Here is a 16658-nt window from a genome sequence, read left to right on the forward strand (position 1 = left end):
GTCACGTGAAAAGTAGAATATATATAACATTAGTTTTTAAGTAACCCTCTACGAAAATAAACTAACTTCGCCAAAACACATATCATTAAACATATTTTCACATATATCAAGAGTGGTAAATTAATGTATTAGCTGTAATTAATTAGTGCTTTATAATATTGAGGCAGGGGGTAGGTAGGTTATGATATATGTACAGGCATATTATAAGGTGAGATAGATACTATTTATATAAAAACATTACAAAATTACGTTCTCAATTAGCTTCTAATTAAGTCAATATTAACTTCGGTGACCATTACGTAGGGCTTAATGATTGGTATCCGAAATTTCAAATTTGAAAAGTAGTGCCTTCAAATTTTAAAAACAAAACAAAATAAGTAAATTAAGAGTTTGAAACTAACTGGGAAGTGGGTAAGAGAAAATCGAGGCAACGAGGGTTCATGGCCTGCTTTGATAATTTACTCGATTAATTTTATAGGAGAAGCATGTGATAGCCACTATATATGTACAAATATTCGGAATTAATGTAAATTAATTAGTTATTTATTTGCTTCTTGTAGCATTTGACTTAGAAGCTAATTAATCGAGAACGTAACACAAAATCTATTAGTGGTGTGAACTAGAAATTAATTAAGCTATCTTCTTTAAACGATTTTATGAGGGTTTAATTGAATACATATACCAATGCCAAATTGTATATATTATTTATCTATGGGGCTTGTAGTGGAGAACATGTAACCATTGTAGCATAACGTGGTCGCTTTATCTCTTGCCTCATCAATGTATTTCCAACCAATAGTGGTGTGAAGGCTAGGACTATTGATTTTTCATTATCAGGAAATTATATTAATGAGTTGACTAATTATGTGAAATATTTTATTTATATTTACATGAATTTATATGGTCGTGCGTACGTCTTAATTTGCTAGTGATTTAATCCTAAAAATTGTTACATGTACTCTTGGGTTCCTTGGATTAATTTCCAGCGAAGTGATTAATAACTCGTATAATGTTATAAACTACGTGTAAAAAATGAATTATAATCCTTCGCATCATATTTTATGCCCATCGACACATTGATAAGTAGCATAGTACGTACCTATCTCTCAAAATACAACTTTCATCGACCATACCGAGTATAATTAGCTAAGGACATAATGATTGGTATTTGAGATTTCAAAACTTAGTTACTTTACATTTTCTATTGTATGCACATTACAAGAATATTGAACTGGCCGAAGAACATAAATTTGAATGCCATTCAAACATTGAGAAGTTACAAATTTTTAAGATTATACTCATTAATTAGAGAAGAATATATAGTTAATTGTTATAGATATATTCCAAGAGTGATTATGTGTTTATGAATTAGCACTTGTACAAAGAGCCCTATTAATTGAATTAATTTGCTAATAAATTAATTAAGTTCCAAAGGTCAATTTGGTAAAAACAATTAAAGAAAGACATATACAGTGGTCATCATCTAGCTGTCTTTTACCTAATACATTCTTGGAATTCGAAATTAATCATATATATTAATTTGCTGTTAATTACTTGGTTTAATTTGGTCAAACTTTCACTGAGATGTAGTAATTAAGCTCATAAGTCAACACTCAACACATAGTAAACATTAATTGAACAAACTTAAATTTGACCGGTTTTCACATAAATGGTCGACACTGTCCATTACAGAGAAGTGGCCGAAGAACTCTAGAAGCTTCTAGAGGCCCCCAGTATATATATATATATATATATATATATATATATATATATATACACACACAAATCGTCAAGATTCATAATTAGTAAAGTGTACGTCCTTCTATACATGGCTGATTTTGAGCTCGATTTGAATATAGAATATATTGCAATTGGGTAAAGGAAATTCAAAACATAATATTTCTACTTCTATGATTAATTAATTTAGTTAATTTAGCTAGCTTTCAATTTTTTGGACAGGTTTAACTATTTCTTTTAAAATTTTTCTTTCTATCAATCACTCCAAAATATAAAAGTGCACGAATATGTTGTAAGCATGTTAATTTAGTTTGGACCAACTTCTGATACAACATTTTTTTTTTCTTATGGCAAAACTTTAATTTCTAGGGCATTTACTACAACCCAAAATTGAATATTGAATATTTTGCATCTAAAAGAAGAAGTTTTGATTATAATTTTAAATTAAGCTAAGTACTAGTACCACTGCATGCCAAAAACCCAATTACTACTTGGGCAAACATTTATTAGATTACAAAGCAAAACAAAAACAAAACAAGAAAAAAAACATGATCATGACATTGCATTGAAATTACTCATTAACCCACAAACAGTAAAATTAAAAAAAAAAAAAGAAGAAAAATATTTAGATCCAACTTTGATGTGCTTGCCCAAAATCAATCAATATATGGAGTGAATTACTTAAATAGAAGACGAATTAACACAAACTAAGAGGATCAACGCATGCAAGTACGTACGTACTCCATATGCATATAAAAGTATTAATTATAGTACTCTCATGCATATAGATAATCAATTATTAATTGTTAAAAGCTCTACAATTTGTCCTAATCTCTCCTTCACTCCCCACAAGCACGTCAAGGCTCCCCATCTTCACCAAAACGTCCGTAAACTTGTTCAAGAACCCCTCTCTATCTTTCGCCAACCTGCGAACGATTGGCGCCGTCGAATTGTCCGAGCCGAGCTCCTGGTCGATCCCCATCACCCCTTTGTTCCTCATGACCTGCTTGTAGAACCTGTTGTCCACGACGAACGGCGTCGCCTGGTCCAAGAACGCGGTCGTCGTGTTGTCGCCGCCTCTGCAGAGCTTCGCCAGCCGCCGCTTCAACCTCGCGTCCATCGAGGGGTCGGGTTGGATGAATGCGCAGTGGACGCTGCCGACCGTGTGGGCCCCGAGGAGGACGACGGTCTCCTCGAGGGTGAAGCCCTTCGGTCCGAAGGCTTGTTGGATGACGGACATCGGAGAGGACGGTCCCGGCAGGGAGACGTTGGCAGGGTTCGACACGAGCCCGTCCCTCTGACCGGTGGGCACCGCGTAGTGTAGCCCGCGGGCTAGGGAAACTACGTCGCGGGTCGCCAGTGCTATGACATCCGCGCAGGAGACGGTGGACGGGCATTGGCTTTCGAGGTTTTGTTTGATATCGTCGATGATCTCGTAGCCGCGGACGGTTTTGTTCGGAAATGCGGACTTCTCAGAGTCCGTAGTGTTGGTACCGTCGATCAGAATGGACGCATCACAACCCTAAAACGAGAGTAAGTATCATAAATTTAGGTCACTTTCATATTTATATAAAAAATAAAAATTATTATTGATAGAACAGCAATACATATATATACTACATAAAGAACTAAACACAACTCAGTTCAGTACACATTATCTCGGTATTTATCACGTGAGCAATTTGTGTGCATGCGCGCATGCACGATGTTATTCAACGTAAAGGATAGATACATAGAAAGCATACGTATACTTACGCGAACGAAGCAATCGTGGAAGTACAAGCGGAGGAACGCGGCGGCGATGGAGTGGTCGGCATGGAAGTGTTTCGCCACGACAGCGCGCACAACAGATTCAGCCTGAGGGCAAGAGGAGTCGTAGAAGCCGACTGCGAGATCGGCGGAGGCGAGAGGGACGGAGAGGAGGAGGACGAACAATAGAACCCTGACCATATTTAGCAAGCGACAGAGATAGATTATTACCAATTCTACTATAGATATCTGTGCATGTATGTAGCGATGTTAATGTGAGTGAGAGTTGTGTGTGGTACTGCGGCTTATTCTGAAAGTAAAATGGTGTCTATTTATGGATAGAGAGGGATCAAGGAGAGGCGTTGAAAACAAAGGAAATGAGTTGTTTTACTTATCATTGAAGTAGCTTGATATAAGCTCTGATTTCCACTTGTAGGATTTTGGAAATGTTGCCGTCCAGTATGTATTGGATATAACAAATTAAAGACAATAATTAATTACTGTTCGATAGTGAGTGATTCCAGCTTAATTATGTTGTTTAGTACACGCAAGCTATACACTCGGGACACAATTAGCTTCTAGAAGAATGCAGTTATTTGGTTTCCCTGTGCTAGCCACAGCCAAATAGGGTTGGAGTTGCTGGAATATATATTCTGCGAAGCCGAATTCGAATTTGATCAAACTTTTAGCCCTCAAGATCAGATTTATCAGAGACCTAAACAATGTTAGCGATTCAATATTGAACAGAGCCTGTTTGGTTTGGCTTCTGCGCTGCAATATCTCAATCTGCAACAGCAAAAACGAGTCGCTTGCACAGCGGCTCATTCTCTGTGTGGCATGCAACCGCAGAAATCGACTTACGGTATGTAATAGCTTCTCAGTGCAAGAGGCAGAAGCTACACAAAATAGTAGAAGCCCAAAAATAGAAAATTCATCAATCTGCACATACAAATTTCACTACAAAGAGAACAATAAAGGTAGTCATTATGGAAAACTAGTTTTGCCCATCAAGTTCTCCCTGACATGGACTTCTCCACCTTTTATTAGCATATGTTAAGCTACTGCAAAAAAATTAACTTCACACATACAACCACCATCAAGTTCTCACTGTGTTGCTCGAATTTCAGCCAGAGGGAGAAAAAGCTTACCAAAATTCGGGAAATATATGAATTTCGAAATCAAAAGGTTTACATGATTCAAAAATCAAATCCGCTTCGTATTTAAATGCATCCAGAAATAATCCTAGGGAAAGCCCAGCCTTCCAGTAATTAAACAGAGTAATGAAGCTCCTAATTTTGTCAATGAATGGGAGAGAACCCCTATACATAAGCGCGCCGATCCCTTCGACCACGACCACCGCGAGCCCAGCGGAGAGAATGTCCCAATCACCAGTTTGGCCTATAACGGTGGCAAATGCTGTCGCGCAGTAGAAGCCAACCAAGAAGAAGAGGATTTTAACAGATAAGCCCCTCCTCAACACCTCAATCCTCCTCTTTAATTTGGTTTGGAAAGACTGAATTGCTCCGACCAAGCGAGTGCCACTGTTCGCGCTGCTTTCTGCGTTTTCTGATGCTTCTGATTTGCTGCTGTCTGCCATACTCTTCAAAGCCCATCTGGCCCGCCTGTGTTGGAATCCAAGACAGTTAAACAACATATCAGTAAAGAAAATAAATTAATATATATAGAGACATTATCAACAACTACCAATACTCAATTCCCCCGCCCTGCGACAAAAGAACCAACCGAAACACAACTGAGTTGGCAAAAAAGACAACATGAATTTTGAATGAAATACAATTGATGAAAGCATTGGAGGGACCATTACAATGTGCTCTAATTCATGAAGAGAGTATCTACAATTCTTAATTAAGTCCTTGGCCAAAGAACCTACATTCATCCTTAGTTCATGACCCCTCTATTGAGCATTTACATGTGCCATTATAATTTCTTATATAAATCAAACTATTATGCTTCCAGTGTAAACCTTTTAGATCATTGAACCCCGCAAACATACAAAATCATACCTAAAATTGTTGCTGACTGCAGGGGCCTGATTACAAAAGCAATGAAGACTCGGAGAACACTTCTTTTTGCATCGGAGAGTGCTGCCTCGAAGGCATGCTCTCATCGTAAACTTCGGACTCAGGCATTTTGACGATGGCAACAAGATGCTCTCTTTGTAGAATGGTACTGATGGCATCTTTGTCGTCATTGCCCAAAAACATCTGCGGAAATAAATGCCCATAATTCAATAACAAAGGATCTTGTATAGCCAGATTCCACATTACATTGCTGTTCAGATTTTACACTGACACTTGTGTAGTGCGATGAAAATATTCATGATCTATTTCTTAACAAAAAAAATTCTTTAATTTTCCCAAATAGAATATTCACTCAACACATACTTTGCCCTATAGATATACAGCATCATCTTCTCTCTGTTTTATTTATTTATTTTTTTAATCCTTTTCTTCACCAGTTCTTCCACAAAGTTTGCTGGGCCACAAAAAATCAAAATAAAACTTAGGAACCGAAATGGTGAATATAAGTTTCAACAAATTGCAACATGTTTTTGATGTAAATTTGTCACAAACACTAATACCAAGTCCAAATTTGCAGTAGATCGTGGTCCTTCAAATCAAGTGAACAAATACATTTAAGTGATCACAATTGCAGGATCAAATTAAAAAATCTCTCACGAAACTACTTAACTTGAGTTCGCCATCACTCAAATTGCACTTGATTTCGAAAATTTGCAAACACCAAAATCCCACGATTTGAGGTCGGATTTGGTGACGATTCATTAGTTATAACAACAATTAAGGACAAATTAGAAACATAAACGGAATCGAATTCAATTCAACTCCAACTTTCACTCCCAAATTGTTGTCGAACCCAATTGGATTCTACGAAACTGAAACCAATTCAACTCTGTTTTGATTCCCAAAATAGTGTTGGGCGGGGGAGAGAGAGAGAGAGAGAGAGAGAGAGAGAGAGAGAGAACCTCGCCGTGCGCCGGTGACCGTCTTAGGGCTCCGCCGCCACCTCCCCCGCCGCCGTGCAGATTAGGGCACGGAGCGCACCGCGGTCCCCGCAGTGGGTGGCGCCGCATAATTTAGAAGTGCGGATGGTTTCGGATACGGGTTAACGGGTCTCCGTAGATAATAACGTATCCGACCCGAAACATGGTCGCGTTGCGCGGCCTCTGGGCCATGTCCGGCCCCCTAACATATGGGCCTCATTTGGACCAAGTATTGTTTGTTTCGGGTTTGGGCCATTGAGGCGGGTATTTGTTTCGTCTCTTTAAATATAGCAGTATGAAAGGGAGTGGGCCATGTAAGAGAGACAGATTCTGTAGAAAGCGTCCCAGTAAACTTTTGTCTATATATTATAATAAAGTAGCAGTCCCTAGAGCCATTAATTAGGATACACGATTGCACGTGATCTCGGCCCACTCTACATGCCACGAATTGCTCCACTAACGTTTAGTTTCCTTATTAGATTCTCTATTGTTCTATTCGAAAAAAGAAAAAAAAGAAAAAAAAAACTCTGCGTCCAATTTAGATATTCAAATCTAATATTCATAAATGATTTTGTCCTAAAATATTATATATATGTAATTTCTTTCCTTGGCACTAAATTTGGATGCCGATTGAGTGTCGGCAGAATGAGACAAAATAAATAGCTGCATTGTGTACTCACTGGAAGCCATCATAAGACCGGCCATATTCCTACGCTATGCAGTAATGCAATGTAGATGAAGATAGCATGCTATCCGTTTCGTTTAATTTGTTTAGAAATGAACTCTGCAAGAAATATAAAGCAACTAAATTTCAAACTTTGAGATCCCGGATATTAATCATTAAATCCTTAATCGACTGTGTTAGACACAGTTGGTATGTTCATATTATTTTATGTGCATGCATGAAAAATAGTTAAATCTATCTAACTTAAGATAGTGGGAGTGTTACTCTTCAGTAAAACTATATTCATACCAACAATAGATGAGATTAAAAAATATACGTCATTTACAGGATATAATAGTAACAATACAAGACGTCAATCCCATTTCAACCTATTCACATGGAACAAAAATATATGGAGACAATTGTTGTTAGATTATCAAACCAACCGTTCATACTACTTGAAGATTAAACATTTTATACATACTGGATGGTGGATTTGATAGGCAGCCGTCATATATTTCTCGCCTCTCTACATGCAGATAGAATGATGGGATAGATAGTTAGCCGACGCCACCATAGATAGCTAGGGATAGAAATTAAACTGGAACTGAACAGAGAAAATTTTTTTATCGAAAATTTGAGGTTCCACACAAGTGTTTACGTAAACACAAATTCACGAAGCTGGGAACCTATTGTCCTATAAACTGCATTTTCAAGATAAAGATGGAGAAAAGCTTAACAAGGAAAAAATAAAAAATAAAAGGTGCATGTCGAGAAATTACTAAAAAATCATTACGAGCATTTTATGGTTGCTTAGCTCAAAATTAACCCAACAAGCAATGTTTGATGTTGATCCTTCTCTCTGATTTATTGTATGCTGGTCTTAGTGTCCAAAAATGTACTCCCAAGGACAATCAAACCATGTGATCGTGCCCATGCTTGAGTACAAATTTGGGTCCACCTTACTTTGCTTGCTTACCAATTCAATCACTTCCCAAATCATTTGATTCCCCTTTCCTTACATCACCAGCTAGTACGTAGCAGTAAATAAATGTACAAAATTTCAGCAACTGTACGTGCTTTCTAGATTGTTCCTAACGTGAATCTTTGCTTCCCTCTTGAAATTTCTGGAGAGATAGCGAGAGAGGCTGCGAGTTCTTTCCCCACAATATGACTCAAAAGATTGATAAGAACCAAGTCCAAGAATAACTTTAAGATTAGTGCTCATGTGCACGGTAGATATCAAATTAATCATGTCACATGTAGTAGACAAAAAATGGTTATAATATATAACACAAGTATGAGGATGAAGGGATCGTAGTTATCGTGTACTCCGATATCCTACTTGATAGCCTGCTAGTGGATTATTTGGGAGGTTAGGAATGGGATGATCTTTAGGATGACCCAATCAGATCCCCTACTAGCAGTGTACAAGATCAAGCAGTTGACGAAGCTCTGGGACCAAGTTTGATTTTTTATTTTTTATTTTTCACTCTCACCGAGGTCAGTGCTGTCTCACCTATGTAGCATAATTCATTATATCAATGAATGAAACAGATAACATGTTATCTTTTTCTCAATATATATATATAACACAAGTATACAGAGCAAAAATAATGCTCGCCTACTCGAAACCTATCACTTTCTCTTACAATAAAATATTAAGGTGTATAGTTGCCATCACTATCACTGTTCTAACCATTATATATAGTTTTTCAAATTTTAAGGTGTGATATGTTCGACTACTATTACCATCAATTATCACCATCTTAGATATAAAATATTAAAAAAATAAGTGTTGTTCTACGCCAATTTATGATTTTATAGAGAACAAATGTTATTTAATTCTCATTATTTCACCAGATATAAAAAATATACGAATTATACAATTGTTTCCCATTATTTCAACTCATTCACATTCGACTACAAAACAAATTAATGCTCGCCAGTTTAATTAAATTTAATTCAGTCCAACACCAAGAAATTAATGTGACAGCGTGCAATTTCTAGGCCTAAGTTGATGATTATGGAGTCAACATTATTTGTCGACCACCGACCGTTCCTAGAGCAAGTGGAGAAGGGCTTAGTACTTGGTATCCAAGATCCAAGTTCGAATTCTAGTTGATTTATATTTTCGGCTAAATTTATTTCTAAATAAAATAAAACGAAGTGGGTAGCGTGCTATCTATCTCTCAAAAATAAAAAAAAACAAAACATTATTTGTCGACCAATTAATAGCCTTCTCTATAGCTGATTAGAATAGTGGGGCCCACTTGTCATTTTAACGGCCGTTATGTGTAATTGTTACGCAGAGTTAACCCCGGTCGATCGTCTCGACGTGACCACTCGTCAAATATATGAAAAGAAAAGATAGATAAAAATTTACTCTGACAACATGCTATCCCAATATAGATTTGATTATTAGACAATTATTTATGAATAATCTTCTAACCATTATAGCACACGCATGCTTTTGCTTTTAGCTTATAGTCGTTTTTAGAAAAAGTACCATCAAATTATAATCGAGGCAAAATTTAAAGTAAATTGAGTTAAAGTAGGCTAATCCCCATTGAAGTTAATTATTATTATTATTGTTATTAATTTCTTTCTCAGTTAATTATTGTGTAGATTCACGTGGCTCCCAGACACTCACTCCTCTGTGGAGGAAGTCTCCTGTATTATATGTGCACCATATCATTAATAATAAATTAATTATTTTTTTATTTTAATTTTTTTTTAATTATAATAAGACAAATAAATAAATTGAACTAGAATACTTTTAAAAGCACTAATCCCTAGGTTTGGTTTGGGATTAAGGGGTGGAATAACCTCTTAACCCGATATTATCTCCAAACACCTCCAAAAATGGATGCGGCTAGCTACTCCCACCTCAAATGGACTATTCCGGATTAGCTAGCCTCACCTAATCCGACCAAATCCTAACAAAATACTATTTTCTAGTCATAATAACTCACTATCCTTCTTATTCCATCTATTCCAACCAAATACTATTTTTCACTATCCTGAACTAACTCCAATTCTCAACCAAACACAAAAATACTCTAACCCTATCTTAATCCTGAACTTAATCCTATTCCTGGAATAATTAGTTTTTGCTTAACCCCGAACCAATAGGTGCTTTTAAGTTTCTAGCCCTTGGATCTATTCCGTAATTACTACTACCTTTGGATCAAACACTATTCTACCTACCACCACTTATCATCATCATCTCAACTCTACATCTCTCAATCCAACAGTTAAAAATTTAAAAGCACCACCCCTTATATTTTCGAGAGTATTCTAGTTCAACTCCAAATAAATTCAAAAAAAATAATTTTATTAGTTAAAAATACTGAGTCAGTAATATAATTTGTGCATTCTCAATTTTTTAGACGCACAATACCGCTGCGCCTATATTATCGTCACCTCCTCCCCCCACCCACCCAAATCTCCCCACTCTTGTGTGCACACGAGCAAAATGGAAGGATCCCTTTCCATTGCGGTGGCGCTGGCCCTGGCGGCGGTGTGGTTATCCGCCGGTGAGCTGAGCGCCTCCGCCACCGCCACCGCCCCCGCCCCCGCAGTCTCTTCGAAGGCGGACGCGGAGTTCATACGGCGGTCGTGCAAGGCGACGCGGTATCCGCAGCTGTGCGAGCGGTCGCTGGCGGGGTACGCCGGGTCGGTCCACCGCAGCCCGCGGCAGCTGGCCCGCCTGGCCCTCTCGCTCAGCCTGGACAAGGCCGGCTCGGCCTCCTCCTTCGTGGCCCGCCTGAGGAAGCCCCGGAAGGGAGGGTCGGAGTCGCTGCGGCAGCGGCGGGACGCGGGGGCGGTGCGCGACTGCGCGGAGACGATGCAGGACAGCGTGGAGCGGCTGCGGCGGTCGGCGCGGGAGATGGGGCGGATGGGGCGGGCGACGTCGGGACGGTTCGGGTGGCACCTGAGCAACGTGCAGACGTGGGTGAGCGGCGCCCTCACCGACCAGACCACCTGCCTCGACTCCCTCGCCCAGAACGCTCCCCCCTCCCCCCGCTCCTCCGCCATCCGCTCCCGCGTCCTCGCCGCCTCCCAGCTCACCAGCAACGCCCTCGCCCTCATCAACCGCCTCGCCCCCACCTGACCACACATCAAAAACCACCGTACACAGGCCCGAATAGTCTTGCGAAACTCGTTAAGGTCACAACCAAGCATGTGCCACATAGAACGGAGCCTGCAGCCTTATTACAGAATATATAGTTTGTTTTTGTCTGTCCAGTAGTGAAGATATATCTCTGTATACATATGTATCTGTAAGTATGTGTGGATGAGTGTAGGTATGTAGGATCAGGAGATCGAATTTTCGCACCATGTTTTATTGTATGTATAATTAATCTTGTGAATTGCATGTGATTATTATTATCAGTAGGTTGAAGTTTTGATGTAGTTATGCATCAAATGGATCGTCGGTTGTTTTCCGTGAGATGGGGCTCATCTCGACTGTCTCTAATAATTGATTAATTCGCTGGTATAATTAATTAAGAAGGATATATATAGCATTAGTTAGGCAAGTGATTGATGTAACTGATTCGACCCCTTATTTGGGAACCATGCATGGCATGAGAGTGATAGGCCCCGTTGCACATATTTTCTCAATAATTGTGTTTTGGTTTTTGTCCCTATTTCTTGGGAGATGGAAAAGACTCCAAAGTCGTAATATCATGCTCTCTAGAAACTTACATCAAAAATTTTTCTCTGAATTCAGAAAAAATTGATCTTTCATATGATAACTTCATATAAGAGCTAAGGTTTTGTAAGGTCTGTGTTGCAGGTTGATTAATTGTTAAATATAGTAATTTAATTAAGTTCTTGGTCATTGAGAAGATGAGAATTAATTTTCAGTTGAGGGGGGTTTCAATTTCCTCACCTGTAAGTCGACAGGTTTCAACTCAAAGTCAAGTCCCGATGAATCTTATTCCCACTTCTTCTTTTTTTGGGAAAGAAAGAAAAGATAAGTTTGACCAGTAAAGCAGCTGGAGATAAACTTCAAAGCCATGTCACCTATTCCTTTTCCTTTTTCTCCATTTCCCACAGCAACTTTATTCCCCATTATATAATAATAATAATAAATAAATAAATTAGTTCACTCCAATATATATATATATATATATATATATATACTCTCTTAATTTATTAATAATTAATTAGGTTGTTGGTCTCATCATCAACCTTTGCTTAGTTTGCTTACCATTCACACCACGGCGGTACACAAACGCACCGGCCTTCACGGCGTTATTTAATTATTAATTTATTATTTTGTCACCACTATAGGTGGGGAAACTAATGCATGGGACCTTTGAGTGCCAACTTTTTGGTTTTTTTCTCTCTCTAGCTTTAACTCTCGCCTTAAATGGCCAGCGAACAAAGAAAACATTAATTTTATTTAGAAAATAAAAAAAAAAAGCAACAAGTTTGGGAGCTAGCATCGCATATCAAGTTATCAACTCTAATCGAGTTCAAGCTCACCTAGACCCCAAAATATAAAATACAATTTTAGTCGTAAAGACGGATTGTTTAAGCTAGCTTATTGTAATTAAGCCTGCGTGTGAAAGAATGTATCAACCTTTTGCTCTTAATTAATTTAGCTGTTTATTCAATAATGTGAGACTATTCACATGTGAATTCGGATGAACAAATTTTTTTTTTTTTTACAGAATCGTTGTATGTAAATTAACTGGGACACCTGAGGTGCGTTTTATTGATTTTAGAATTTCAAGAGTCAGCTGCTGTTTTTGTTTTTGTAGGCTTTTAAACCCCACTATCCTTAGCCACCGTTTGGTTGGGGGTTAAGGGGTGGAATAACCCCTTAACCCCCAATTTATATCCAAACACCACTTTTTTGGGATGGGGTTAGTAAACCCCACCCCAAACCGGGTTAGTGGGGTTTACTAACCCCACTTCCCCTCCCAACTTTAACCCCCCGAGCCCTCACCTTTTTCTTCTTTATCAATCAGTAATCCCACTCCCCCTCCCAACTTTAACCCCGCACGCATTCCGAGCTCTCACCTTTTTCTTCTTTATCAATCATTATCTTCTTATCCCACCTATTCCAACCAAACACTTTTTTTCACTATCCTAAACTAACTCCAACCTCCAACCAAACACAAAAAATTTTTAACACCATTTTAACCCTGAACTTAACCCTATTCCTGGAATAGCTACTTTTTCTTAACCCCGAACCAAACAGGGGCTTAAGGTTTAAAAGTAGTAGTTCAACAAGGGGTTTTCTTTTTTCTCAAAGTTTGGAGCCTACTAGAAAGTTAAAAGAAATACGCGTATCTAGCAGCAATGTTCAAATTCTTCAAAGGCGAGAGATTCAAATTCATGATATATTTGTTATAATATTGAAAGTGCGTAGATCTCAAAAAATAACAAACGCGAAGTGACTATTCTGATGCCTAATCAACCATCTATTGTTTTTTTTTTTTTTTTTTTTTTTTGAGAGAGAGAGAGATAGGTAGCACGCCACCTGCTTCGTTTATTTCATTTAGAAATAAACTTAGTTGGAAATGTGAATCAACTAGGATTCGAACATGGGTCTCGAGTACCAACCACCAAACCTTTTGCCATTTGTTCTAGGGACGGTCAGTATCTATTGTTACAGTGTTAAAATCTTAAATCAGTATGAATGATAGATTAAGACGTCTTACTGTGGAGTGTGTAGAGAGTACTCGAGTAGTTTATGTTTAAAGGTATCACGCCCGAATTCGCACCGAGCTCGAAACGCGGCCCAACTGGCCCATAGACCCAAACCAAGCCCAACTAACCCAACCTTGGGCCAGTCCCATGCCTATACTAGGCGTCGGGCTGGGCCATGTTTAAAATTATCTGGTTATTTCTTTACAAAATCTAAAATCATGTCAGGTCCAATATTACTAAAAATGGGCCTGTTTACATTATCTGTTTGTTCGGCTGCAATCCCGTAAGTGATTTTCAGGTTAAAAATAATTTATCGTTTAATTGAAGTTCAAATGAAAAATCTTTTTTCACTACTTTTTGTTCGATTCGAAAGTTAATGGCTTTAAAACTGTAATTAATTACTCTATTTTTCTATTTAATTTTCTAAAAATTTTAATACTAGTATGTAAAAAAAATGAAAGAAAGTTATAATTATTAATTTATATTATTTATTATTATTTTTTCTTCCGCAATTGACTTCCGCATCACACAGAATGAAGTGAATTACGGTGTTTATGAAAAGTAGAGTTCTCGCCGAATTTAATTTGTAGTAATAAAGCAAGCAATGAAAGTGAAATTTTACAATCGAAATAACTCAATCTCTCTCCACTTTTGATGAAACAAACACACGTACATGGGTTGGTCGGGTCCCGGTCAACAAAATGATCTCAAATTATTGAGTCGGAACACACATTTTTTATTCTTCTATTAAAAACAAGCAGAGCGAGCGGATAATAGTATATTTAACCAAGTGCCGGCTCGTTCGAATGAGCTTCTGCTGTTTGGGGAAGTGCTTCTCTCGGCCAGCTATTTGCTGCCAGGACTTCCATAAGAAAGACATTTGGAAATTGAAAAACATTCCGTAAGGAAGCATTTCCCAATATATATTTATGAACTAGGCTACTATGCGTAACAGCACCAAATTATTTGTACTATTAAATTTTCGGCCGATAAAGAAAGAGATGCACGGTTAGAATGACAGCAAGCTTCTAAAATTAAGTGGGTGGTTGGTTGAATAGTATGATCTAACCCGTGAATATGATGAAAATAAGGACAGATCTAACTGTGAAAAAATTGATAGCATAAAACGCTTGATGCTATTAATAGCATAGTAGCCGGACTCTATCTCTATATATATAGAGAGAGAAAGAGAGGAGAGCTATTATGCTATCGGACGTATAGAAAATCTGATATTTTAGGTTTTTTGGCTCTTAGATCAAATCCCTTTAATCATTTCTAATCTCTGAATTAATACGAACCACTCAATCCTAGAGATACTATTCAACTCTAAGAGAACCGCAATCATCTTAACCGTACAATTCTTAATTTAAGGGTCAAAAAATCGAAAGCACCGGATTCTCTATACTTCCGATAGCATAGTAGCTCTACATTATATATATATATTTCGTGATACATAATTATTAGGCTAATGAGTCCAAAAAGGCATTTTAGATTCGGTCAATAAAAATGACATAATTGGATACCGGCCAATCAAGTTATGGATTACACGAATCCCTTCAAAGATTCATTCCATGCAACTACGAATCTGATAGAGATAAAGAACGCGATCTCGACCGTCCATCTTGTCATCTACGGCTAGTGATTCTTCCACCAATCACATCGCCGGCACCCAGTTTGCTTATATTCTCTTAATTAATAAATTAATGATAAGCTAAAGACGAGGATTAAAAGACAAATAGCTTTATCCGCAGGAAATTTGAATTTGAAAATAACCAAAAAAAAACGTCTCTTTCCCGAAATTTTGGACCACTAAGTAATCCACATCAATTTCATCAGACGGAAAAAAAAAGGAAAAAAAAAAAAAACATGACAAGAGATATAATTTTTAAGGCCAATTTGATATTCGCTCAGTGCCTCTCAATTAACTTGTATTTTTAAATCAATTTTAGTTGGTTACTAGAGAAATAGCTTTAATTATTGTACTTTTGAACTTAGACTACAAACTGAAATGAATTTCTATGACTTTTAGTCGTAGGAGCTATAGTTTAAAATTTTAGATTTCATCTTAACAACAAAATTTTGAAAAGTTGGTTGTTGGAAGGCCAATTGGCTACTTGAAAGAGTCATGATTAAGCAAACAAGTTTCGTGTCTCCAATCGCACTAAACAAGGTCAGTACAATAATAAGTCGTGTGAATGGATTATAGAGTACATCGATGTCGTCCAATGTAGACCTTATCTGATTTGATGTTCTATATAAAACGAATCTAATTTTCTAAATACTAACTTGATGTCTAAAGTTCAAATCTTATTGAGACTCAATAGCTTCGAGGATTCAAAATCAATCTAACTCATCTACTCCCTAACATCAGAGAAAGATATTATAAGTATTTTGATCCTAATTTTAAATTTTCTTTTGTAGAGCACTTGGTTTACAAGAGAATAGAAAACTGGAACTTATTTTCTTGCGCATGTAAAGAAGATGCAGCACCTTCAACTAGATGCCACTAGTGATATAACAACAACAAGAAGAGAAGTAAGAACAAAAGATGGTGGTACATCACTCCCAATATCTATGCCAAATGTCTTTTTATTGGACTATAGAAACATACGTATGCCTCTCTTTTCTTTATTTATCTTTGACAATCTGGGCAGGCCAAAATACACATACTAAATAAAATCGAAAGGTAAGTTTGCATATATTATCTTATCATTATGGCATACATAAAATACTAAAAAATTAAAAAAGATAATTGGATAAAGCCATTTACTTTTCCTCTACAAACTCAGGTTCAAAAGTCATTCAATATGATTC

At 37.4% G+C, this 16658-nt stretch overlaps 3 protein-coding genes across 3 annotated transcripts; 1 reads left to right on the forward strand and 2 right to left on the reverse strand.

Annotated features, from left to right (window-relative positions):
* LOC109708322 (peroxidase 44-like) lies at positions 2470 to 3688 on the reverse strand. The gene is made up of 2 exons (XM_020230033.1): positions 3493 to 3688; positions 2470 to 3259 (listed from the first exon to the last, which is right to left on the reverse strand). Exons 1-2 carry the CDS (start codon positions 3685 to 3687, stop codon positions 2537 to 2539), a joined length of 918 nt encoding a protein of 305 aa, XP_020085622.1. The 5' UTR covers position 3688; the 3' UTR covers positions 2470 to 2536.
* On the reverse strand, positions 4471 to 6596 carry LOC109707088 (ycf20-like protein). The gene is made up of 3 exons (XM_020228164.1): positions 6491 to 6596; positions 5511 to 5711; positions 4471 to 5108 (listed from the first exon to the last, which is right to left on the reverse strand). The coding sequence occupies exons 2-3, from the start codon at positions 5696 to 5698 to the stop codon at positions 4631 to 4633; spliced, it is 666 nt and encodes a 221-aa protein (XP_020083753.1). The 5' UTR covers positions 5699 to 5711; positions 6491 to 6596; the 3' UTR covers positions 4471 to 4630.
* On the forward strand, positions 10569 to 11628 carry LOC109707134 (21 kDa protein-like). The gene has a single exon (XM_020228227.1). The coding sequence runs from the start codon at positions 10651 to 10653 to the stop codon at positions 11287 to 11289; it is 639 nt and encodes a 212-aa protein (XP_020083816.1). The 5' UTR covers positions 10569 to 10650; the 3' UTR covers positions 11290 to 11628.

The sequence above is a fragment of the Ananas comosus genome, linkage group 3 (genome assembly GCF_001540865.1).
Source record: "Ananas comosus cultivar F153 linkage group 3, ASM154086v1, whole genome shotgun sequence".
Taxonomy (NCBI): Eukaryota; Viridiplantae; Streptophyta; class Magnoliopsida; order Poales; family Bromeliaceae; genus Ananas; species Ananas comosus.